The following is a 27609-nucleotide window of genomic DNA, read 5'->3' as shown; positions in this document are numbered from 1 at the left end:
TAGATGAACATCAGAATGTGTGGGGAGAAGTGTGAGCATTATTATTATAAATTTTGTTTACACTGACCACCTCTAGCTGAGTTTTAAAAATAGTTTTAATGTGGAAGAGTGTGAAAAGTGGTGAAGTGGAGGATTTTTCATCCCATACCTAGAAAAAGTTTTCAGTATCTAGATGTTTATTTTTCTTTTTGCTTTACTGATCTATAATATAAATGTTCATGAGCAACTTTGGGAGTTCATAGTTCTCTAAGCCCACAGCATGCAGCAGTTCAGTGAAAGCTCCCTTATGTCCTGATGCAGCAATCCAGCCTTGCTCTTGGTGAAGGCTGGCCAACACCTGCTGTTGACTGTAACACTGTGAAGGAAATGCATTGGTATAGGAAATAGAGATAATCTGTTCAGGTCTTAAATAAGAAAATGTGGATATTATATTTTTTTTTATTTCTCTTCAGATAGGAGTAGCTATTAATGTATGAATTTGTGGTGGTTTTCATGGTAGTGTAAATACAGGACTCCATAATCTTCCCATATGCATTTTGCATCAACTTATGTATTGAGGAAAGGTGTTGTTTCATACAAGCATTTTCCACTTTCACCTCATTCGTGTTGATATTGACAAATGTTTTCTTATTACGTGCATTTTACTTTTGGAATTGGCAAGAATTTACTAGCCCAACTTAGCATGTACGTTCTGAAAGAACATATAGATTCTGCCCACAGCAGGAGGTTGGACTAGATGACCTTTAAAGGTCCCTTCCAACCCAAACCACTCTATTACTCCTTGTGTTCTTTGGAACTAGTGTAGGCTAAACATCTAATTCACAGACTCCTAGCTTACCTCTATATTTAAAAGGCTTGACAGTTCACATGAACTCTGAAGTGTGGACCAAGCCTTATATTTTAACTTCTGATGTAAGTGTAATTACTTCTGAGACCTCTGGTTAGGTGAGGTTGGGAAAGTGACTTAAAATCTTGGATAAATGCAGCTGCTACTGAAGTGCAGACTCTTAGAAGCGGAGATGTAGAAAGCTGCCTGATAAACTAACCTTACTAATTTGACTTTCTTTTGCAGGTGCATAACTGCACTCTTACCTATGACAACTGATGATTACAGCCAATTAAAGACTCTGTCACGTTTTTGCACAGGGGCTTGGGTGGGTCATCTGTCATTCTTGCTGTTTACTTTTCAAAAAATCTATAGATAATGTGTATATCAAATTAACTTCACAATTTTGTTAGTGCTTTTTGAAGTGTTGCACAAAGGCACGTTGTTAACACATATATGTGTTTACACCTACATCAGTCTTCTATGTAGTGGGAAGAAGTTATGTTTTCTCTGTATCACCCAGCATTCAGTATGTTAATAAGTTTGATTACAGAAAAACTTTCAAACACGTAGTTCTTAAGCATCTCTAAAAATATATATAGTTGCTCAATCAGACAGAAAGCCATTGGACTATTTCTATTTCAGTATTAAGGGTGATGTCATGCTGTTTAGTGTTTTGTCAGAGTTATATATATATATATATAGCAGTGCTTGCACAGATTGTCTTTTAAATCTATGTGAAGTACTTCGATCTGTTTGCAGCTTTGAGATTCCTTTGGGAGTCAATTATTTCATTTTCAGAGTTTTGTTTTTGTTCCATGAGAAATTTTTGCAGACTTTTGTTTGGTCTCCACAGAAAACAGACTCTTTATTTTATTTTGGCTTGGATCTCGGTGTCAAAACGTAAAACAGTTAATGATATTTTATAGAGTTTCATGATATTTCTAGGGGAAGTCATATGGAAAAGGCTTGAATTATTCATGGCTTTGTATAATCCATGACATTGATTATCAGGCTTTCAGAACAATTAGGCATCTTTTTGTGTCTTTCTTTCACTGGGTGAGAGATCAGCTGTGTCTGGATATAAAATGGGACCTTTCATGAGGAGAGAGATATGTGAGAAGCTTCTGCTTACCTGAACTTTTTACAGAAATCAGTTTTGATCTAGTGCTGGTGTTTGTTTTAGTTTGTTTGGTTTTACCAAAGACTTTTGAACATTTGATTTTTATGAATGCTGCGTGAAAAAAGGTAAAGGAAAAAACAGCCAGACACAAATAAGACCACATGTGGTGTCAAACTGACACAACTCATTTGAAGTGAGTGCATATACCAGATACAAATTTAACTGTGTTCTGGTTTGTGGTATCAATTTTATTCCCCATCACTGTAATTGCCCTGCTTTCAATTTCTCCTGAAATCCAGGAGAATCATGAGAGCACGCAGCTGTTGAAAACACCACACTTATTTCACGCATTGAAAAAATTATAAGGTACTGGGTGGAAATTTTTTTTCCTTAGTAAAGCTATAAAATACTGAAAGTACTTCACTCCTTTTATTCACACATATTGTGCTCCTCATAACTTGGTGATTTTAGGAATTTATTAAATAGTGTGTGGGAGTCGAAAACATTGTCAACACACCCACTCAGATATACCTCTTCTTGTGCCACAGATTTGCTGTTGATTCCCAAAGGCACTGAGTCAAAAAGCTCTACTGCCATCACCCTTAGCTTCTTGCTCTTCATTTGCCCTTAAGATTTTTAAGAGGCACAAAATTTGCTGTTATTTAAAAAATAAGCTTCAATTTAGATGAGAAAAAACAGCAATCTGTCAAAATGAAGATATGGCTTGGGAATTTCAGTATAAGAAATGAAGGAATAGGGAAGTCTTTTAAATTGCTTGGCCAACATTCCTGCCTGAGCAGCAAAGCCGTATTGGTGATGGCAGAAATAACTTCCTTATGTGTAAAACCCTCAGTTCATTAAGGTGCTGCAGAGGGTGAATTAATTTTAAAATCCTGTCGAAAATAAGGTTAGTTTGAAGAAGATGGAGGTAGTTGGGACAAAGAGTTAGTATGTAGCTGTTAGCTTATCACCTCTTCAAAATGATTAGTTAATTTATTTATTTTTAAAGCTCAGTTTTGGACTAATATTGCCTGGAAGTAGACGTTAGTCTTTTAAGTGCATTTGATATAATACATTTGTGTTCTGTATCTGTTGTAAATCAGTTCTGTTACTTCTGTAGAATCTTCCTCTTGTACAGAAGAGGTGCATGGAATTTGTGGGAGACTGTAGCTCTCCAATATTTACTCTGAATTAATTGATTTTTGCTTCTGTTCTTGTAATAATGAGCCACTAATCAGAGTTTATGAATGCAAAATTGCCTTGATTCTTCACATCACTGTTAGAGCATATTAGTGGGACACTGAGAAGAATCTTGTGTGAATAAGCAGAGGTTTCTCATCTGTAAGGCTTTGGCGCCAAAACCCGACATCAGCTAAACTCCTTTTAAAAATGAAGTTTCCATCTGTGATAAGGTTCAGAAGGCCAAGAGTGCAGGAACATTAGCTTTCCCAAGTCATACTACAATCTAAAGGAAAGGATTAGTACTGATAGTGTTTCTTTGAATTTTTTTTTTGGTTTTGCACTGTCTGAGGGTAGAAACCAAATAAAAATTGACAATATTTTTAAAGGTTGTGTAATAATACTAATAATAATAATAATAATAGTAATACAGAATAGCAATGAAAAACCTTTTCTAAATGTCTCCGTGCTACTTCAAGTAAAAGTAAACATTTTTATACTGTAAGCATCTCCAATGGATGGGATAGAGATATTGTAATATTCTGCTGCCCTCTAGCCAACTATGTGAGTAATGTTGTAGTCTTTGAGGGTCTCAGATGATTTAGGCTTCTTGCCTTTTGTACATTCATGCTGCTGCTGAGCTGTCATTTGACAGTTTGTTATTTTTAGATTCAGAATTCACCTGTGAGCAAAGATGTTAATTTCATTTCCAAAATAAAATCACATAATCTGTCTTCTCGTGTATTATCTGGTCTAAAGGACTTTTCAAATAAAATCTGTCAACCTGTTCTTGGAAACAAATGCTTGTCAGTAAAAGAAGCAGCAATGATATTTACCTAATTGTCAGCATATTAATGTACAGTGGGTTTTGGTTTGGTTTTGTTTTCTAGTTTTATTATCATATTAACATGTAGTTTATATTGGCAGGTTATGGCTGAAAATCCTTAATTGTATCACTCATTCAAGCTTTCATGCAAGTCCTTCACACAGATGTTATATTTATTAGGTTAGCTATAAGCAAAAAAGTGTTATAACTCCACTGCAGAGTATTGAGAAGGTATTTAATGCCTAGCATTTCACTTTGTTTGAAGGAAGCTAAATAATTCAAATATTTGATATAGGATCATGAAATTATTAGGACTTTATTAAGTATTCTGGTCTGTTCTATAAATTATTCTGGGCTGGGTACCAGCAGTACCAATGGCTTTAGCATATTCACATTTCAGTGAATTAGCTAATAACAACATGAGTCTGTCTTTCTCTAGTTGGAACAAGTAATAAGTTTCATTGTTGTTACCTAAGGCCCAGGCTGTTTTGGAAAAGATTTGCTGAAGTGATTATGTACTTCTGCTGGTGTTACAATTATACCAGTGCAAGTACATCTGTGATGGAGTGTTTTCTATGGCTTACTGGATTGTGTATACTTCTTTTCCCTGGTGTATCTGTAAATCAATGTGTACCTCAGATTACTGTGAAATAATTGTTTCTTTATAAGTTTGTGTCAGAAGAACCCAGATTCTACTCATTATTTAAACATTAGATGTTTAGATATTTCCCCTTATGTCTGAGTACAGTACAGCTAAATAGGATACACATCTATATGTAGATACACAGAGGCTTTGAAAAGGTTGTTATTTTCCTTAAAAGCTTGCTGTATTGAACATAAAATTATAGGTAAATTGCTTCTATTCATTAGACGTTTTGCTCTGAGGTTCACTATGCACACAGAAATAGATAACTCTTCAGTATCCTAGCTATAAGTACTGGCCCATTTGAATGTGTTAATGTGAATATAGTGCTTTGCTCCATTTATGCTTAGACATTCCTCAGTGCAAACTTTTCAGCTCTTGATTTTCTTTATCTTTTCATGACTATGTAACTCACTTAAGACAGTATTTTTAAAAATTTGGAGAATTATGAAGACCCTTTCTTTATAATCTTCTGTATTGAATTGAAATATCCACTTTTTTCTGTTAGCTATTTTTTCTTGTAGATATTGATTACAGTTCTCTCTTACAGAACAATAGTACTTGTACTGTCAGTTGCTGATTCCACACAATACATTTCTCTGAGTTTGCTCCAGTGACCCCCCAGTCTTTAGAAATTTTGATGTAGAAAGGAAGAATATGCTACCTTTCTATTTTATTGTGATTAACAGATGGAGTTAATTAGTTTACACTATAGGGGGTTTAATGCTAATTAAGATTTCAGATATAAATTCTGCTAATCAAAGGAGTCAACACTTTTTGTGTGCTTTTGTTTTCCCTCCAGCTGTTGGTGAGAAGCAACAACCTTTCTGACAAGATCACAGTTCTGTTTGGAAAAATCGAGGAGATCTCCCTGCCTGAGAGTGTTGATGTGGTAATTTCTGAACCGATGGGTTATATGCTGTTCAATGAAAGGATGCTGGAAAGTTACCTGCATTCCCGAAAGTGGTTGAAATCAAATGGTGAGTGTGGCACCACAGTTAAACCCTGCATAGAGAAAGGAATAATTGTTTAGGAAGTGAGCTGAAATTGTGACATTTTGAGTAAGTCACTAATATTTAGTATTAGTGAGGTTTGGAAAGTTTCTGTCCCAAATTCTCTGCAAACATGTTAATATTGTCCCCACAGACAGTTTTAAACAGCATATATTTTGTGAGTTGGTATAGGTTTTATTTCAATTCCTGTAGACTCTTTCTACAGGATGTATTTACAAAAGGAAAACTGTTTCCTTTTCCCTTCTCTTATCTGTCCTCCCATTCAACTACGCCTTATGTTTTATACCAGATGAAAAAAGGTAAAGAAGTATACTGAACTGCAGCTCAAAATGACCAAGCTTTGTTCCTGCTTCCATTGGCACATGCACAATAGAACACAAGGGCTTTTATTTAAGCTGCTAGGCAGTCTGATGCACTGTCCACAGAAAATAATGGAAGGTAATTTCTCTGGCTTCCTGAGCCATTAGAGTGTGAGATTCTAATGAAAATTCATTCTTGCAAACTAGTAGATCAGGATTTCATTCCATGCTCTGTCACTGATTTGCCACTTCGTGCAAATAAAATTGTGTTTCTTAACTTGAGCATCCATTAAAAAATAAATTTAAAAAAAAAGTGGAATATACATTTTTGTGTTTGTAAAAATTTCAGTATTTACTCTGAAGTAAGTACGTAAGTTTTTCTGGGCTGAATTTTTTACTAACTGCTTTATCATATTCACATTCCGGTTGCACATATGTTAATTAAACTAAATGTTGAGATATCTGAAGTGTATGGCAATTGCTGCTTCTGAACTGCTGTTTTCTTACTAGTGAAGACATTCCTGTAGAGATACCTGTGGGACTAGAGAATCACGGAATACCCTGAGTTGGAAGACACTCATGGTGATTATTGAGTCCAACTCCTTACTCTACACAGGCCAAGCTTAATGTTAGATAATTTATTTAACAGTGTTGTCAAAATGCTTCCTGAAAACTTGCCTTTCTACTTTGTATTGTCTTTTGTTTACTAGGAATGATGTTCCCAACATACAGTGACTTTCATTTGGCTCCTTTTTCCGATGAGCAGCTGTACATGGAACACTACTCCAGAGCAAATTTTTGGTAATGATTATTTACATTATTTTATTTTTATCAAAGATTCAGTAGAAGTCAAAGATTAAACCAGTTATTTGATTCAGCATAAAATGTCTATCAACACTGGAAGAGAATGCATTTATGTTTTCCATGCTCACTTCTGCTCTGACCTATAGTCATGTTGTTTATTGCACAAGTCTGAAGGATGTCTCAGAAAGTGCTAGACCTGACTGAGTCTCTTTTGAAAGAGAAATTGACTCCATGCAGTACAAGAAAAACAGCTGAACAGATGCTAGTGTTTCCTTTGCTGCACCAAAGTGTAGTATGCTGTGAACGCTGATGGTTGTACTGACTCAAGTCCCAGGTGCATGAGCACGAGAGAGATTTCTTGGCAGTCTTTACAGAGAAAAGGTATTAACTCCCATGTCCTGAACAATTCCTAATTTGGTAGTTACTTTCTCTCCACCTACACTTTTCACGCAGCTTTAACTGGAAGTTGTACCCCTTTTGCCTTGGAGTATCCTCCTGCTACTATCCACTGTTGAGCTGTTGCAGTGTTCTATGTAGGAGGAAACATTTACCGCAATATTCTAATGACAAGATTGACGTGATACCTTTTTAGCAAAGGGCAAGTTTGTTTTTAAACATCTCCAGTCCCTTATATGATACAAATCCATTTATTTGTAGATAAGCCATTTCTAAATTATTATTTAAAGGTTTTGGATAAAAGGTACTGTGGAACTCCAGGGTCAACTATTTTAAAATCTTCTGGAAGATTATAAATTTAGCCTTTCAACTGTTCTTTCGTCTTACAATGTGGAATGTTAATTTTATGTAGTCTTCATCAAACCTATTTTTTGGTTTCTTAAAGGGAAGGGATTAAAGGGAACGTTTTCTTCCATGACCAAATTACAATATAACTGAAGGTTTCTTCTGGTGTCTCTGAAGTAGAGTTATGATGAAATCTTACTATTTCTATGCTGATTAAAGGAGTGAGAGAAATTTGAGTGATTTACATGCTGAATTATTTGCTAGCAATGTTACTTTATACAGCCAGTTTGTGCCCTTTTGTCTCACTGGGTAGGTTTGGCCAATTATGAAATGTTCCTATCGTATGTTTACAATCACAAAAACTGCAGCAGTACTTTTCTATGTTAAGAGACTGAAAAAAGAAGGTAGAAGTACCTTCTGATAAGTTTTCACATCTCCAATGCCATTCTGGTCCCTGTTCTCAACGATCCTGTTATTTTTGCTTATATATATGACACCAATTATATGTATTGGACTGCAAATTACGAGACTGAAGCACAGCGTTGTACCATGATGCAGATTCTTAATCACTTAAGAAGGAAAACAGATGCACACATAGATACATACACACTAGTTTGAGGCAAAAACGTAGCTTTTTTTTCCAGGTCTACACAGGACTGGGTGTTACTACTAATATGAAAGTATTTGATTTCAGACTGCTTGGGATGCTTCATCTTAATTTGTAATAAATATAAGACCCTTGTGGAATATCTGCAGGGTAGATACAGTGTATGAGTGTGTATCTCCATGAACACTGAGGTATATGGGCATGTTATTGGTGGTGGGAAAAAATCTGCTCCCTTTCGTTCTTTAAGGAGTGTACATCTGGGACTGAATAGTCCAGCTAGATAAGTTTCTTATACCTTGTTAACACAAATACACCATTTGCATTCTAAAAAAAAAAAAAAAATGCTGACATGATTTGATTCCAGATGTTCTACACGCATGCTTTTAACAAGCTGAATTATCTGTCAACCACTGCAAGGCTTCCAGAGAATTGCATTAAGGGGAAAAACAAATTTTTCAAATCTGCTTTATTAACTTATTTCTCTTTGCACCAATAATATTTCTGTGATTGACATTATTATCACAGACTGTAGTAATATTCTGTAATTATGACAGCAATCAGGTTGGTATCTAGATCACAACATACTACAGCCCATCATCCACCCATCTTTGCTAAAGGATGTCTCTCATTTTTGACAGATCTTTTTATTACCTACTTTTATTTTTTTATATGAGAATGTATCAACCAAATTAGCCACAGAAATGTCACACAAATACCCTTCATGATACTTTTTGTAATATCAGGTTCTATTTGACTTATTCCTAGACAAAATAGTTTGTGTGCTTGCAACACAATTTATTGCTGTCTTGAGACATGCCCTGAGCAGAGGGATATAGTATCAGTCCTCATATTGGTCCACATAGTTGGAGCTTTAATGGATGTATGTTCAGGACATTGATTGTGCAAGAAGATTAAGTACTCTTGAAGCTACTGAGTGCTCTAGAGACCAACAATTTAATGCTTCTAATGTCTTTAACCAAATGTGGGATCAAAATATTCTAAGAGTGCAGTAGTTCCGCTTCTCCACCACTCCAGGACATTTGTGTTCTTAGTATTAAAAGGTCTGGATATCATGATAGATTGAGAGCTATAAATGTTCTATTTCAGACAAAGCGTTTTCTCAGGGCTTTCTTGGATGTTTGAAGTAAATGAGCAGTAAATAGTTGGTGACAGCCTGTGATTTGCTAAGCTCCAAATTCCAGGCCTGAAGAAACAGCTTTCATTCATTGTCCAGCTTTGTTACTTGAAACATTTTGTGTGTAATTAATCCTTTCTTATTTAGCTAAATCTACGTCCTGTGTTTTAGAGATTGGATATGGGTTTGGATCCAATTGGGTGATAGTACTTGAGCAAAAGACTGAAAGAAATATCTAGATTTGCAGCTTGAACTTCCATCTGGCAAAGGCACCAGGACTTTAAAAAACTTTCAAAATGCAATAAATCATGCTGTGTGTTCTAACATTAGATGCAGCAGTTAGCATAGCCTGCTTACTATATAAAGGAAAAGCTACATGTTTTTCATACCTGGGAATTATTGTCTTGGATCTATACTGTAATAACAATTATGAGACTGTGTAAGAGTGCTTTGTTTCTCTTCAAGTCTATAGATTGGCTTACTGTTGAGCTTCAGAGTTGCATATTAATTTGCATTTACCATACATAAAGAGATGTATCATCTGCCACAGAGGAGCAGAGTACTCTCTTTGTTGGTGAAAAGCTTGTAAAGTTAGAAAGATACAAAGCATAAATACACAGAAAGTAGTTAAAAATAGTGTGCATTTTGTCTGTTTCTCATCAGTGGTAAATAACCAACTCAATTATACAGTACAGCAAACATATAGAAAAGGGTAAAAGAGCTCTTGCAGTTATTGGTGTCAGCTCATTTCCTCTGCTGTGCTTATTTGAGTTCCCTCCTGAAAGATATGTTCACAGACGTATGTCAGGCATGCAGGCTTCTGGGCATCTTTCCTTTATGCAATTAGCACAGAACTAGTAATGCAGAATTTATCAGTATTCAAGGGATATTGCCAGATTGGTTTAGACTAAGTCATGTACTTTGAAAACAGTTATGATAGTTTATGAGTTGTATGATGTTGTAACAATGTGGACAAACATTTTAAGTTTCTATCCCAAGGAGTTGAACTTCCTTGCCCTCTCCCCTTTCCATCCCCTTTTGTTTATATTATCTGGAAGGCAAGGTACCTATTACATTTTTCAATTAGTTGATCAGAGGGTTTTATGCAGGAGGAAAATTACAGCAAGCATGTATATCTTCATTTCAAATTTCATGCTGAAAATACTCTGAGTATACATTAAATACACATTTACATAATTTAGTAAGATAAAAATACTATCTTCTTCTCTACTCGGTATAGGATGACCTTTATTTTCCCCTTTAATGTCAATAAAAAGAACAAGAATTGCAATACAGGTGTCCTCATCACTATTTTGATTTATATAGGGTCCACCTCACCCTTTGAATAGCTTAAGATTACAAAAGGAGGTCGAGTCCCTCAGTCCTTCTCCCTATTTTCTGCTTGCTATGTGAGTTCTTGCAGAGGTATGGCATTAAATGTCTCTGCATGTCCATTTGAGGTGACATGATCCCCTCAGTGCTGTATAGGATATCTGTGGGGAAGGTAAGCAAAGGAGGCTGCAGTTTGGCTTTTTGGCAGACAAGAGAAAGGTTAAAGAGGTGCTTAGCCATGCTTTGCCTGCCATTTACAATTATTGTGTCTGGGCCTGGTTGGAACCCAGAAAAACCATCTTTTCCTAAACATTTTATATGTTACTGTTTCTAGGTACCAAGAATCCTTTTATGGGGTCAACCTGTCCAGTCTGCACAATGCAGCTGTGGATGAGTATTTCCAACAACCTGTTGTGGTAGGTTTTTATATCTGGGGGTTATTTTTTGCATTTATTCCTCTCCCTATCTCATTCCCTCCACAAAATCGTACAGGTACAGTAGCCTCCTAGTTTAACAGAGCTCTGTCTCTGTTCAGTAGAGATCCAGGAACTAAGCCTGCAAGTGTGAACAGAGCTGCTGTCAAAGGTTAACTACTATATGTTATATGCCTGGTTTTGCTATGGATAACAGATCTAGAGATATGCACCTATTAGGAAGCCACAGCACGTGAACAACTGTCTTCCTAACATGCAACTATCTTCCCTCAGTGTTTCCAGTCACTTAAACAAGTGACTTGACCTTGACTTTTCCCTTCCCATCTCTGACCCACAAATTAAAGAAAAAGATAAAGTAGCCAAGCAAGCAGGTTTCTGTACTATGAAACAAACTTTTAAAGATATGTAAATATCCTTGTTTTATTGGTAACATGGATCTAGCACCTGCCATTCCCCTTTCTTCTTTTTAGTAGAAGTCTACATGGTACCTATTTAGAAAGAATGTGGGAGAAATTCTTCTCACCTCTCTGGGAAAAAAACCTAAACAATTCCCACCCCCTGCCACAGTGTAGAGCTTCAGTGTAGGTGCAATGAAAAGGTTTGCTCTCAGAAATTTCACTGCAACAAATCTTGGGTAGCTTTAAGCTAACTAGTTTAAGTAGAGACAATGTACCTGCTGTTGCACAGAGACTCTAAAACCTGCCCAGAAATCTGGAAGGGCCACCAGACAACTGATGTGACCTTCTGCACTCGACTGCTTTTAATACTTGAAATGGATAAGAGAATATTCTCATTTTTCTTCATAAATTTTGGCCATATCTTTGACTATAGCATGGTCATTCTCAGTACTAGCTATTTAGCTTTCAGTTAGAGAATGCAGTAATCCATAGGACTGCAGCACATACTTGCATCCTGTGTGTTTGGCTTTGATTTCTCAGCTGAGATTCTTCCTCCCTTGAAGATCAGAAATGTGTTCCTCAATAAAGGCCACGTTAAATTGTTATTTCTTTTAAAAAATCACATATCTCCTTAGCTTCCCCTTACTCTGTAGACAGATTTTAGTCCTGAGATGCGTTCACTGGCGGGGAATGTGATACAAGGCTTTATGTTCAGTTTGCTTTACTTGTGAAAGAGCTTGTGAATAGTGATAGAATAGGATTAGCACATGTGATTAAAGAAAGAAAAGAAGCTAAAAGTTTTCTTTTGCTGACTGACTATTCTAATTTTTTTTCTAGAGCGCAATCTCTACCAAGTAATTTTGCTTCCTGTACTTGATAATTTAATTTTCAATTATTTCCATACTATCTTAGTGTGGCTTACCTAACTGTGAAGTGCTGCAGAAGAGGCCATTAAAATGTGTGTAGTTTTAAAAAAAAAACCACCAACACAAAACAAACCAAACAAAAAAATAACTAATAATAAGAAAACAACGCTAAATAAACCAGCCAAGTAAAGCCACCAGTCTTACAAGTGATCAATTTCTGGACAATTTTTTCCTTTCTCGGCTAAATAAAGCAGTCTTTGATAGTTGTGTAAGCTATCAAATATATTCAATCCTGATAATAATGCAAAATCTAACTGTGTTCTAAGGAATGTCAAAGAAATGAAACACTTAAAGTAAGTTTCTTGGGGTGCAGGTTCATTTTTGTCTTTTTTTTTCCCATTTTATTTAGCATAAAACAAGTTTATATTCTGACAAGACAGAATAGTAACACTTTCAACTATTTTCTTTTTCTGTTTTTTTTTTTTTTTTTTCTGTTTTTCCACCCCATAGGATACTTTTGATGTGAGAATTCTGATGGCCGAGACAGTGAAATACACCATTAACTTCCTAGAAGCTGTTGAGGAAGATTTACATAGGTCAGCAGATGCCAGCAACGTACTCTTTCATTTTTGTAACTGTCTGTTGATCGTTGGTGCTCAGAGAAGGAAGCTTTGGTAGTGAACGTGGAGGAGAGAAGGTAGCTTGCCAGGATGCTTATTACAACACTCGTAATGGACCGGGGCATTCATCTGCATGACGATTTGTCTGTTATTAACAACGAAGCCTATTTATGAGCCTGTAGAACACCAGAGATCAGTCCACAAAATTTTCCTAGTGGAAGGGATAAAATGGGCTCTGGAGGACAGTGTTTTCTTCTTAGCATTATGTGTTGTGACACACTTAAATCTAATTACAAAACAATTTTTGTTTTCCTATGTAGACACCCTAAAAGACCTTGTCAAATGGTGCCATCACAAGCTACCTTGCTGGACGCTTGTACATTTTATTTTAGAAACATTTTCCAGTCTAACAGGAGTCAGCTGCATCTCTTTACTTCTCTCCAGAGCTCCTTCAAATCTTTAGTTGTAAAGTCTTATATATAAACCAACCCACATCCCCTGTGTCCCAGAATGACAGTAGAGAAGACTCCTTCCAGGACATCTGTGAAATAAAATGTACCAGATGGGAGAAATTGAGGAAGTACTTCAAGTCCTTGCAAGACACTGTCATAAGGGGAAAATATCACGTACTGTCTTTGAAACTCTGAACCCTTATTGTTTGAACATTACTCACAACTAATTGTACGAAAGACATGGTCTAGTGAGAAAGAATAATTGCTCTAAGAGGGATGAAACAGCTGCAGAATGGCTTTCTAGTTTCAGCTAGCTGGTACTGACTTCCTTCAGTGGTTCTCAGAACTAACATGTTCATACCTGAATGCTGATTTTACGACATGTTTCCACAAAACTGGATGAGATTTAGGTTCAACTACATAGCCAGTAATAGGTCTTTTGGAAGGGAAAATATTCCAGCTCTTGTTCAAGCAGCTCAATTTTTCCTTCTGGTCCAGTAGTAGTTCTGTTTGTCAAATTCGTAGTGGAACATTTTCCTGTTCAAAATAGCATTTAAACTAAATCCATGTTCTTCTGGGAATGGGAAATTTTCCACTGGGAAGACTGAATCTCCATATTTATAACAGTCTGCAGTGTTGCCCCAAATTATGCATTAACAGTTGTGTAGTGGCATACTTGATTCTACTATTGAATAAGGCACATGAAAAACTAACACCTAAATTGGTGTCATTGATTAATTCTATTGAAACAGAGAAAAAGAGCATATCCTTTTAAATATGTGGAAATTTGAGACATAAACTGATACCAAAGGAAATACGTAAATTATTACAAGGTAGGTTTCTGGAGGAATTTCCAGTATTTTTTTGGAAATTACTTCAGCAACATATTGTTTATTCTCCTGCAGAGTGGAAATCCCTTTTGTTTTCCAAATGATACAGTCTGGACTAATCCATGGCCTGGCCTTCTGGTTTGATGTGGCATTTATAGGATCGCTGTAAGTACTTTTTCCTATTAAATACCAACTACAGGGGAAAAAATTGCATCTTTCATACAAAGTGTGCCAGAATTAGACCTTTATCTGGTGCTGACCTGGTTTGTAATGTAATTCCTTCGTATTCAAGAAATTATGCCTTCTAGAGGCAATAAAAAGTGTGACAACCTAGTGCTAGCAGTATGACTAGATGATGATGATCTTGCTTTCAGGGTGCACTGGGGTGCACATTATCTGTGGTAGACCACATCCAGGAATTATGGAAGATCAAAATGCACTGTTCTGCGCAATGCTGATTCTTTGTAGTATTATATACCTTTCTGGTTTACATTGTAAGTAAATCAGCAGCATTTGAATGTAAGTTGGATTTCCCTATTTGGGCTGGTCTTATTTGTAGGCAAAAAGGAAGGCAGGTTACAAGTTCCAGCTAACAAAATGAAAATGCAGAAAATTTCACCAGGCCCGGGAAGATTTTTCACTGTAGCACCAGACATTTATTTCAAAATCGAGACATTAGGTGGAATTTAGATGAACTTGCTAAGGTAGTCAATACATTGACTTCAGGTATCTATATTTAGCTCTTAGATAGGAGTTGTTGATTTCTCCGTTAAATTGATGTAGTTTTAGATGAGGTGTTGTTTTTCAATAAAATGTAAAACACACTTCTATTTATATGACAAATGCCTTTTATTAGCCTTTGAAATGAGGATTGACAAGAATTCACAATAGTATATCCATTAAAAGAAAATTGACATATGTGCATTTGTATTTAACAGCTGATAGTAAAGTTTTTAATCTTAAAAAAAGGAACCAGAAGCTCCACATCAGTTAAAACAGTAGAGAAAATTGCAGGCTTGTAGGAACTGACTGAAGTCCTCCACTGAGAAGGCCTCCATTTTGAAGCAGGCAGTTGCTTCACCAGCAGCTCTTTCATGTTTCTTCAACTCTGTAAGTTCTTTGTCTCAGCACTTGGAATCTCAGTGGATCAGGCTCATGGTATTACTTGCGCTATCCCTTTCTTCAAACCTTCAGCCCCTTTCTACATATTATGGAAATACCGCTTGCAGGTGAAAACTAGGGACTTCTTGGGGAGTGTTGTATGGAGGATGAAACTACCATTGTGAAGAATCACACTGCCACATTCAGGACAAATGTTTCCTGTGGTTTCTTGAAATTGTCTGAGTGAAATGAGTATTCTCTGTCCTGGAAGTGTGGAAAGAAGAGATGATAGGAGTCTGAAGTCTCTTTTTCAAATGTCCATGATTGGCTTAGGCTAACAGATCTGGTGGTAAGAGTCATAGTATAGATAAAGAAAGAAAATGAGGCATATTGTCTTGATCTCCCAACATAAGGTAGAATCACTCTCTCAGTTCACTTGAAGGCAGTTTAAGGTTTATTTTATGCAGTGGAGGGCTCACATACATAAAGGCCTAACAACTTAAAATTGTTTCTAAAAAGAGAAGACAGGAGAGAAAGTCTAGATAGTTTTTCTCATTTGTTTTAGGGTAACCGTTTGGTTGTCCACTGCACCGACAGAACCCCCCACTCACTGGTATCAAGTACGCTGCCTTCTTCAGACGCCTCTCTTTGCTAAAGAGGGGGAAACGCTCTCAGGGAAAGTCTTATTTGTTGCCAATAAGCGGTAAGTGTAAAAGCTTCTCAAGCAGGTTTTCTAGTGTGGCTGTTCTTGTTAGAGCTACCCAAAAGACACCAGTTAATTTTTGGGTACACTTGTACTAACATTTGTTATGTCTGGTAGTATTACCAATTCATATGGCATCACTGACACAGTTACACAGACTGTTGAGGAAAAAATTCTTCACGGAAATGGTTGTCAGGCATTGGAACAGGCTGCTCAGGGAAGTGGTTGAGTCACCGTCCCTGCAGGTGTTTAAAAGGTTTTTAGATGAGGTTCTTAGGGACAAGGTTTAGTGCTATAGTTAGGTTAGGTTATGGTTGGACTCGATGATCCTGAGGGTCTCTTTGAACTGAAATGATCCTATGATTCTACGACCTTGTAAGACTGCTTACCAAAACGTCTCCATGTTCCTTCTCTTACACCTTCTCCTTAACCACCTCTCACATCCTGCCCTTGCTCACAGTTCTACTTGCAGCTTTTTGTCAGCTTTCCAGTCTGCTGTCTTTCATGCACAGGTTCTCAGGTCATGTCCAGTGATGTTCCACACCTTGTTCTGGTAGTGTAACCTCTGGCCATGTCTTTGTCAGCAGCCTGGTTGTTTGCCTGAAGATCTGTTGTCTCTCAACAAGTCCTGTGCAGAGACAAGGACAAGCAGGGTTGATGCCAAATCCATTACATTTTTTAATTCTGGAATATAATCCTCATGGATGTGCTCCCCTGTTTAAGAATAGTGCTTTTTCCGCGTTGTTTGTCCTTCCACTGAGGCTGATGAAGATGTCTACTTTTGGAATGGCGTATTTCCTCACTAGACTGCTCTGCTGTTCCTGCTGTCAGTCAAATGTTTGGTAACTCCATTCCAATGCTTTATGTTGAAAACAATCCTCAAATGACGGGGTTACAGAAGTTGCGGCCTGGTTTGCTTATGTGTATGTGTAGCTTTAACAGAAAGGAAACCCTTCTCTCTGCAGGAAGGTGAATTTTTTCTTTTTCTGAGGGGGCAGGGAGATGGGGGGGAAACACACTGACCAGTCAGGGGATTCCAGTGACACCAAAGCTGTCAGTAATTCTTCCAGGGTTCTTTAACCACATCAGCAACAAATACTTGATTTGGCATTTGTCAAATTTCCAGATCTTCTGCTTAGAAACTCCTCATGTAGAAAATAAATAATATAGATCTTGATATGTCTCTTTCAAACTGAAAATGTATTGATATTTTAATACATTAAAAAGAACACTGTATACCACAAAGTGATCCCACAGCCACTGCTGTAAATACATGAATACATAAGGCATATCTACAATGGAGCATAGCTCAGAGACACCTGAGCTAGTGACCCTGCCAGACTGAGAATGTGGAGCACTTGAACCATCTCCTAGCACTGAGCTAACAAGTCCTACCACAAAGCTGATCTGCTTTTTGGATCAACATAGCACCTCTGTTCTGTGCAGGAGGACCTTTGCTTGCTATACTAAGTGGTTATTATTCTGACAGTCACTACACTGCTATTTTTTTCACACAAGATGTTATAGTTGGTTTAGTTCCATTACCTCTTTTTTATATTTCTCTTTCTGATGCAGACAAAGTTATGACATTCAAATTGTGGCTATGGTGGACCAGACAGGATGTAAATCTGGTAACATTCTTGATTTAAAGAATCCAATTTTTAGGTAAGATATGCTTTTGACTAAAATAACCATTGTAGACTGGTAACAAGTTTCTGACCTCTTGCAGTGTACTTTATTTCTATAGGTAGAAGGGAGTAGTTACTTATATAAGGCAATAGGCTGTTTAGGCTGTGTGACAAAGAGCAAAAGAAAAAAGCTTCATTTAAGATGTCTAATGATTTAGTGCTGTGACAAAACAGTAGACATTTACTTGCTTGAACTAATGTATATTTAAAATCTTTTGCTGTTTCCTGTTATGTGATGTGCATCATTGTGACTCAAGGAATCAGCAATATGCCGAGAGGCACTCTGTTAAGTACATAAATTGCTCCTACTATTTGACATGAAGGACCTGTCCTTTCTGTATTAAATGGGGGGGGGGGGCGGGAAAAACCTACCTGCTGCAATCCTTTCCAACCAAGCCGAGACCTTCCTTTGGCATTGCTACAGCACCATATTTTGGGAAAAGCTGTCAATTACAGATTGGAACAAGCAGGAGGAAGGAGCCAACAGCTTTTCCAAAGGAGAAAAACAGGCTGGCTGTGTTCTGTTCTCATTCTTATGCTGTATTAGGTATAAAAATAGGCTAATACAGCTGGTGAAATTTATTTTTTCCAGAGGTATACATGGGAAATGCTTCCCTTGTTCACTTTGTGTTTCCTGTTTCCTATTTTTTAACTTACACCTATATGACAATTCCACAGTAATCCTCTAAAACAAAAATATCCATTGTGTCTGATGAAAACTGACTAATTTTCATCTGTACATCAAATGTGCAGCACATCAATTCTTTTGGCCTTAGAATGGGGACCTTTTGATTTAATTCATAAAATGCTTTTGTAATAAAGACTGTTCATGTAAGACTGCAATAATTGTAAATAAAATAATGCACTGGAAAATATGTATTTTCTCAGATTTGAACTGTGACATGGACAGTGTCTAGCTTGCTTATGTTTTTGGTTTGGCTAATGCCAGTTTTAAATCTAAAAGCTTTTTGTGAGGATGATTATGAGTAAGTTTACTGGTCTTCTAAAATCTCTCCACTTACTCTTAGCACAAATTGCATAAATGTGAGTGACTTTTCAATGATATAAGACTACTCATTTAGAAGCACAAGCAGCTTTTGTTAAAAGAGTTTTTAACCTACATAAAATGTAGAAATCACTTTCGGAATACTATCACTCATTTGCAAGAAAGCAGGGAGGGAAATGGTCAAGTTGTGTGTTACACAGAGAAGTACTTTAGGTTATATGAAGCAGCATTCTAGTTTGGAAATTGAATATAAAAATGTCACTGTGTGATTTCATGGTTGCTAGCTAGTTTGCCATATCGAGTTTGATAATTTAGACTGTTGTTCTTTTATACATTAATCCTGAGAGTGCTTGGTTGTGAAATCCAGCCATAACACACTAACCTTATTTAATAGGCTTCCCCTGTGAGGTTAGGATTTTTTGTTGTTGTTTATTGATCCTATTCCATTCTGCCCCTGCCTTCCCATAACAATTACCAGAACTCTAAAAGAGTTGAAAATCAAAGGCAAAGAATACTTCCCTAATTAAAAATGCTCATTTATAAACACAAGGTAACTTTCAAAGTGTTCATAAAGTTTTAAAAAAACTAAATATAATCCAGGTTTTAAACTAGGACATTGAAATTACTGTGCATGGTGTAATGTTATGCCAACACATCCAGCCCAGCTCTCTTCTATGTCACTGCTTCACAGAGTCCCTGATACAAATATTTATCTCTGTACCACAGGGATGGATAGCAGGGAAGGGGCAATTCTGGTGGACATTTATTCTCATTTAAAACAACTCCACACTAATTCTATAGCATAAGGTAACAAAAACAAACAAACAAACAAACAAACAGACAACTACACTGGAAAGCCTTTCGTTTCTGTGAAGGCAATGGACTGAGCTGCTATATGTAAAAGCGAAAGAAAGCCTCAGCCTTTGTAAAATACGCTACAGTGAATTTGGTAGCATTTTACACTTGCTTGCACAGCTGCAAGTCTAAATAAAAAAGACAATTTAAATTTGAAATCACTCTGCATTTAATAAATCCAGTAACAGCAAGGGGACTGATTTCTTAGCTTTATTCCAATGAGACTTATCTGACATACATTGGGTGAGTGCTTACACAGAAGTCATTAAATATCAAAAAGCTATCAATTGTTTTTATTCCAGAGTAGAGTAACTTACATTAGAATTTATTAAATCTGCTTAGTTCAGCTAGTGCTGTAAGCTATTGAAGAATTGTATATTTTATTGTAACTATTTTATTCTTTCATCCATTTTTAGGTATGCCTAGAATATATTGTAGTATGACATCTGAAAACAGAAGCGAGATTCTCACCAAGCTGAGGTGTTAATCTTCTATCTTTCCAGAGAACTGCATTAAATACTTCAATTTTATCTCGGTGAACTCATTAATTTAGTTAATTTTAGAGACGCAAACCTAAAGTTATCTTGCATATACTTTGCAAATGTTCTTGAGATTTCCCTACTCCTATAGAAGTGTAAGAGGACACATTTGTAAATAACTCCCAGCCTAGTGTGATGATATGGTATGTGTGACTTTCACTTTTTCTGTAGGTCTCTGAGAAGTATTGATAGTCCAAGGTATACAAAGAAGTATTTTTGGCTTAGGTACCTAGCAAATGAAGAAAACTAGAAAGTTGTAGCACAGATTTTAATGAGATCTCTCTCCAGACAATGTTACCCATAGAGACCACGAAGTGACTTCTACAGAATAAGTTTATGTCATTCAAAGCATAATAAGCTGGAGTCGCATCAGAAATGTATACATCATTTCACTACCAAAACCGTAACTGCAGTGATACCTCCAGCAAGACATAACCAGCCTTCCACACAGGGGCAAAGGCTGGTTTGAGTGAAAAGCCTCACAAAACCTGATCCTTTTCTCAGGAAGTTACATACCACTTTTGATCAAAAGACCAGCTAAGGACACCTGCTAGGAGGAATTGAGAAACAGCTGTAGTTTATGAGGTTTTTCTCCAAGTCAACAGCCATTTGCAGCTATTTAAAGATAGTGGAAGGAGACTGTAGAAAGTAGTCCCTAAAACTGTGAAGCTGGTAGAAGTAACATGAATGTGAAACCATTGAAGTGTCAGAAAATTATTGCCTTGTTATTTCCAGTAGCATTTAGTACAGCAGGTGAGAGACTTCTAGTATAAAAATGTAGATTGCACAATAAGATACTGTTTTGTTACTCAAATATATAATATTTATTTTTAAAATGTATTTAATGTGGGTTGCTGCCTCAGAAATTATCATTCTAACCTGTACAAGAAGTGTAATGAGATTTCTGATGGCTGGGTATCTGTCCTTCCTAAATTTAGTCTGTACAGTGGTTGGTGGTTTTATATGAGACAAAAAACCAAGTCCTGGAATGTCTAAATCCAAATACCAGGCAGCTGCAGTTCGGAGTTTTATAAAGTTTGGCAGGCTTTCCTCAGCAATTATGAAAGGCATATAAGAAACTTGAATCTGAATTCAGCTTATAGATTTGTAATGTCTCCTATTGACCTGCATGTCTGTCTGGATCTCTCATTTCAGTTTCAAACGTCTTCTAAAAAGTATCTGTGTATCAAAGACTACTATTTTCTATAGGGACAAAACTTACATTATGAACTTCATGTGGCAACTTCAATTGTTTTTAAGGAAGAAAGTACATAAAGAGGAGGAAAAACAACAGCAGCAGACAGCAGTGTCAGGTTGTGCATCTTGTTTTATTTCCAGAGCAAAAGGTGTATGTATCTAATAGCCGCACCTTCAATATGTATAGAAAAGATTGTTTCCTTACACACTAACAAGTATAAAGAATATTTCACAGTGATTGCTACTTTGAAGTGATTTGGATGATCCAGGACTGGTGTTTATATTTCTCCGTACTTCAGGAATTCACTTTATTCCAGATTGTATGCTAAAGCCAAAGAGAAGATTGAAATCAGACACTGTACCATTTGCAGTTTGAAATAAGGTCCTGTGACTGTCTTCATTTCCTTATCATTTAACATTTTCTTCTTCTTTCTGACTTTGAAACAGTCCCTCAATGACTACAATGTACTGGTTTCACCTTACAGGACTTTCTGGGTATAAACATGAGAATATAGTTGTAAAGTATTTTTGAAAAATTTTTGAAAAATCAATGAAAATATTTTATTGAAAAAAATACTGGTGTTTTGTTTTGATTTTTTATAAAGGCAACATTACTGAATCCTAGAGATATAGGAAAACTAAAGCAGAATGGTAGTGATGCTGGAGCAAACAGTGATGATGTAGTTTTATAACATAAGACACTTGAACAAATTTGAACACATAATAAAATACAGCGTTTCCTCATTTATAGTTCAAGAGGCTATAATAATCTGTTTGAAAAGTGATACATTGCCTTGCATCCAGTAGACTCAAAAGCCACAGTAGGAAAGACAATGAATATCATATTAAGGAGCTATACATTTTCATGCTTTGTTGTATCCATGGTCATTTAGAAGATTAATCGTCAAGAAAGAAATGCTTTTAACAGCTTATTTTTCAACACTTGCAAATGGTTATTTTCTTTTACCATCACCCCAGGGAAATGCATTTAAAGTTTTGCAAGCAGTCATATATATGTGGTGATGAATGATAAATTGCATTTTCACTAGTAAAGACTCCCATTTTGAATGTCTATCTCTATGAATTCTCCCATCTGAATGGACGATTAGAATATTCGTTTCTCAGGAACAGTATAGGAATTCTATTTGGTTACTGTTACTATAGTGGTTGCTAGAAGTAGCGATTTACAGCATACCCTGTGGACTAGACCCAGAGAAATCTTTGTGATAACAATTCTTCATACTTATGACAACTATGACATCGAAAAGCAACCTTGATGCATCTGGATCTAAGAGCAGTGAAACACAATGCAATTGCTGTTAATTTGTTTAGCTAAGTTTCTGCAAGTTGTGCTTTTTTTCTCAACATGTAAAAAGAAAAAAAACAGAGTGGGGTAGAAAAAGGTATTTAGAGGTTGGAAAACAGTCTCCAGGTGGTTTGCATTTTATTCTTCCTTCAGCTTTGACACGTGGTATACAGGGTTTCACTCTTCTTGATTAGATAACACCCATAGTGACAATTCTCCACTGATCAAAGTTGAGAGCTAAAACTGGGGAAAGATACACTGTCAAGATGCAGATGAAGAGTTGATAGAATGGAAGTCAGCAGTTCAACAGGAGATTGCAGGCAGAAAAGTTCGTTTACTGCTCGAAGCACCCATGAGGGTATAAAATACCCGAGACTAACTGTTCAGGTTCAGCTCACCAGGTTTGACCCAAACTGATTTTAGCAATATTCAGATGCACTTGTTTCCAGAAGAAAAAGAAACTAATGTAAAGTGAAGAAAACCACAGATAAAGGAGAGGGAAGTACAAAAATGTCTTTCCTGAAGTTGCTGTGTCTCCCTAGGTTGGCCAGCTTTCAGGCATGCCATCTTACAACACTGCTGGGCCTTCAGCCTGATTTTGCTGGCACTTCAGCCTAATTTACAGGAGGCTTTAGATGTCCCTTAGTTAACTGCTCAGTCAGTAGTCAGAAATCCAGTGTATCATAATTAAAATCTGCTGTGAACAAAGCATTGCTCAATAGCACTGGAACTTACAATAATAAATCGTAATTTTATTGGCCTCTGAACAACAACCAGCATTCATGTTTCCCTTCAGATCACTGCCTTTCATTTGAGTTTGGTGAACAATAGACATTTTTGAGTATCTGTGAAGATACTCAAAGCAATCTTTAGTCTTTTTCACTAACACTTCTTCAGTGGTGGAAGAAGCCAAAACTTTAGTTTCATGGGTGTCTTTCTTTGCTTAAGTGCTACAGCTAACAAGACAGAAATCCTCTAATGTACATTAATCCAGTAACACTACTGTGAGTAGTAAAAGAGGATGGTACCTCAGAACGCTCTTGAGTTCAGGAAATAGCATAGAACTAAAACAATACATTGAAAAAATCACCATCACCCAAAATCCCAACAGTACAAGTTTTCCTTTGCTAATATATAATTGGTGTGTACTGAGAGCAGGAACATGGATCCAGTTTTGCTAGAATTCAAGTGGAATTTCCAAAGCATTTAAAGAGAATAGTGCCTTCCCAAGATCTGCTATGAACAGAGGCCTTGGTCTGGCAAACCTGTAGATCAAAGAGCACTTACAGTCTTTATATGAAAAACAACACAAGAGAAAATGGCCCATCTTCACTCACAACATTTAACTATAATTCTGGATTTCAGAGGATATCAGAAACTCTTCCAAGAATACTGATGCGAGGACATACACATTAATAATCTTGTTCTTTGCCATACTCCATCCACCTTTGAAATAGTGAGCTAAGAAATGAGAACAAATGACTCTGCAGCTGAGTGTTTTGAAACGACTTTGGAAACAGGGAAATATAATTCAGTTCAGATGTCATGTGGACAGCAGTTTTATTTCACAAGAAACAACAGTGAGCATATCAAGATGCTCAGGAAGCCTGCCCTGTGTTTTGCTGAACATGTGGCCAGATTACTTTCACTCTGTCACTTCTGCCAGGTATCAGTGAGGGTATCAAATACTTTGGAAAATGACTGGAACTTCAGTCCTCTGTCACTGACTGAACTCACCATAGCTCTCCTCAAGCTGGAAGCCAGTGCCAGAAAAGTGCTGCATCAGGGACTGGCCCTAAGTGTGAGTCTGCTAGCACTGCTTCTGGTACTACTGTAACAAATTAATTACACAGAGAAATCAGAATGGATGAGGATGCACCGTGTGAAAGACAAAAAGGCTGTACACACTTCACGATCATCTTATCCAGCCTATGACTACTCAGTGACACATACTCTTGGAATTCTTACTGCTCATTTTTGCTGCTCAGACAGCATGATCCTTGTTTTGTTTTGTTTTGTTTTTAAAAAGTTGTCAGAACTACATTTTCAAAGGTATGAGAAAAAAAAATGCTTGGGATACCAAGTTGGATACCTCATGCTGAAGGAGTGACACACAATTGTGTGAGCACAACACAATTTTAGAAGAATCTGAAGGTAGATCTGGATCTTGATATGAGGCTTTCGCTAGAGAGACAGACTGATAATACTGAATTTCAACATCACATACCTTGTTCACAAATTACAAGTGCACTTTTCTGAATTTTTGTATTTTGGTTTCTTTAGTATCTCCATGGAATAAAAACAGCATCCAAGAGAGACAAAAAACAAATATAAAAATAGACATTAAAATATCTGTGCTGACACATAACTCTGAACACACTTGGGAATATACTGGAGACGTGATTAGGTCAAGAACTATGTTCTACAATTACAGCCTGTTTTAAGGTACCGGAAGATCTTTAAGAAACCCTTAATTAGTTTTCATCAAGGATAGATGCTTGGATCTGTAAGCTGCTAGACTTTAAATGTCTGGCTGACATTCAAAAATGTCATTGGTTTACTCTCTGTGAGATGTTTGCATTATATCAAACAGGCTGAGTATGGCAATATATTTTTTAATGTCTTAACTGGATGTAGTCCTGATTCTTAAAAAGAAAACACACAAAAAATTGGAAAATGTAATTAGTGTGGACAATAGACTTATCTCAAGTATCTATTCCCAACACTTGGGCTGTGAAAGTGTACCAGCTTGGGATATTATGGCCTTTAAGCCAAGCTTCAAAATACACACTCTTCCTCCCCCCTTTTAAAACACATGCTTTACATGTAATATTGACAGGCACAATCTCAACATTTCAAGGAGTGAGAAAACTAAGCACCATAATCCTGTTCCCTCTATCACCTATGCCTGCTCTATTTTGTTAGTTACTGCCAAGTGCTTCCCAGGAGACAAATACAAGAAAAAAAGTATTATCACCAGCTGTACAGAAGAAAAAGCTTTACTCCACCAAATAATTTCCCTCTACATCACTTCTGTACTCAAATATGTTACAGGAGGTATTATAGAAGTATTTGCTATGCTCTGACTTTGTGTCATTGCTGGTGTAATCACACAAACTTAATAATTACATTTATGGTTATGGGTCCCTTTTCTGTTTGGAAGCGATGACTTTATTGAAACACATGGATGTGAAAAAACGCTTCTGCCATGAACTGTTCCATCTGGCGTTCTCCTGCATCAGTGCGGCTTAATCTATACCTCGGTATGCTGCCTTGTTTTTAAGTCGGGATTTCACTTGTGCAGGGCGCTGGGCGGGCTGGGCTCCGGACGGTGTGTGGGAGGGGAGGCAGACGGCAGGAACACAAGGAAAGCACAGCAGATCGTCACAAAGTGATGCCATGACAGAATGAAATAACAGTAGGAAAAGGCCCCATGAGTGCATAATTTTAAACAGCTGTGTACAACTGAACAGTGCTGAGTATGTGGCAGTGTAATTGTTGAACCAAGATTGCACGTAGTTTCTTTCCCTGGGTTCTGCTAACAGTTACTATGGAAATGTAAATCAAAGAAGTGCCAGTGTGTCGAACTATAAATACACCTGTCTGCCGTGCCCAATTTTTAAAGCAAAATAATTTTGCATTAGATGTTGTGAAAAATGCAGTTGTGATTCATTCTAAGATGTTTAATGTTTACAGGTATAACCAAATGAGGCACGGACTCTGAACTTGGAAAAGGGAAAGGTGGTTAAGTTCTATGTAAAAAGTTATGAAACTTTTTTAGGAAGTTATATTGATAGAAGGAACTAACATTTTAAGGGTCAAGCAACTATATAATAAGGGCCTACTAACAAGCTAACATTAATAATTAATATCTAGTTTAGAGCTGTATGTAACTAATTGTGCTAAAAAAAAAAAACAACAGGACTTCATTAAATGCTGAGATAAGAAGTTTTACAGCACCAGCTGCAACCTTGAGGAGACAAGATAGCCAAGATTTACAGCAAAAAGGAGGCACCAGTCTGGTTTCAGTCGGTTTGGTAGATTGGATTCCAGGCAGTTCCTCCTAATGAGCCAAAGGTAAAAAGTCCACTGTGATGAAGCTGAAGGAGCCTTCATCCAAAGACCCCTAAAGACCCTTCCTCAAATTCACCAAGTGACATTGTGCAGGCGCAACAGGGGAGGATCAAGAAGGGGAATATGTAGATGGTTATCTGAGACTCATTTTAATAAAAAGCGGGAAAGGTCATGAATATGTACAGGCGTTCCTGGGGTCATTATGAATATGTAATACCTTACTGTATTTAAGCACACTTCTTATTGTTAAGAGTGTGGGTGTTGGGCGGAGCGAATCCCCCGCGCACCCCGCGCTGTTTTGCTTATGCTCTAATGAACACGTGTTTAAGGAATACAAGGAATGTTGTTTATCCATAGAAAAAGCGTAGGTTATTTATTTCAGATGTAAATGCAAGAAAGTTTTTCCTGAAACAAAACACAAAAGACCTCCTGTCATCTTCACAGACTTGCTCCCCAGAGAGCACTCCCGGATCTGAGCGAGAATTTATGCTGATTTCGGGATACAGTAGTAGATGAGGGTTTCATAATTGTTTTGGAGGGAAAGAGGAAGAAATCTTTGATTGGAGAAGGCTCTTTATGTTGACAACACAGAACTCCAGAGACAGCTACAGCGCAGTCACTGCAAACCCGCTTGTTTTACAAGCAAAATATGTTACAGATTCTAATTATAAAACCAAAAATATGTGCTTTAATTTGGCATACAGACAGAACTTCTCTTACTATTTTCCTAAGTCTTGAAACTGCCAAGGATTAGTTCTGAAATACCAGCTATTCAGCACACACAACTGCTACTGTCAAAAATAGATGTCAAAAGCAGATGTCGAAAATAGGTGTCAAAAGTAGATGTCAAAATACATGTCAAAAATAGGTGTCAAAAATAGATGTCAAAAATAGATGCCAAAAATATAAAGTGTGTTTGATATCGTGTTCTGGCTCAAGATATGTATCTGTCCAACACTGCACTGTGATGTACATGTAAAGTGGTCTTAGGGAAAACATTTGAGATTAAACC

At 36.8% G+C, this 27609-nt stretch overlaps 1 protein-coding gene across 1 annotated transcript in view; it reads left to right on the top strand.

Annotated features, from left to right (window-relative positions):
* The window catches only part of LOC308051523 (histone-arginine methyltransferase CARM1-like), a gene marked incomplete at both ends in the record, with an annotated part of 50398 nt that extends 32797 nt beyond the window's left edge, over window positions 1–17601 (top strand). Inside the window, 7 exons of the mRNA XM_080361971.1 lie at window positions 5400–5577; window positions 6620–6710; window positions 10863–10944; window positions 12737–12822; window positions 14204–14293; window positions 15795–15932; window positions 17508–17601. Coding sequence (XP_080218097.1) covers window positions 5400–5577; window positions 6620–6710; window positions 10863–10944; window positions 12737–12822; window positions 14204–14293; window positions 15795–15932; window positions 17508–17601 — 759 coding nt within the window. The remainder of the gene's footprint in view (window positions 1–5399; window positions 5578–6619; window positions 6711–10862; window positions 10945–12736; window positions 12823–14203; window positions 14294–15794; window positions 15933–17507) is intronic.
* Window positions 17602–27609: the final 10008 nt, after the last annotated feature.

This window comes from Nesoenas mayeri (genome assembly GCF_963082525.1).
Source record: "Nesoenas mayeri genome assembly, chromosome: Z".
Taxonomy (NCBI): Eukaryota; Metazoa; Chordata; class Aves; order Columbiformes; family Columbidae; genus Nesoenas; species Nesoenas mayeri.
This window is presented reverse-complemented; position numbering and strand designations above follow the sequence as displayed.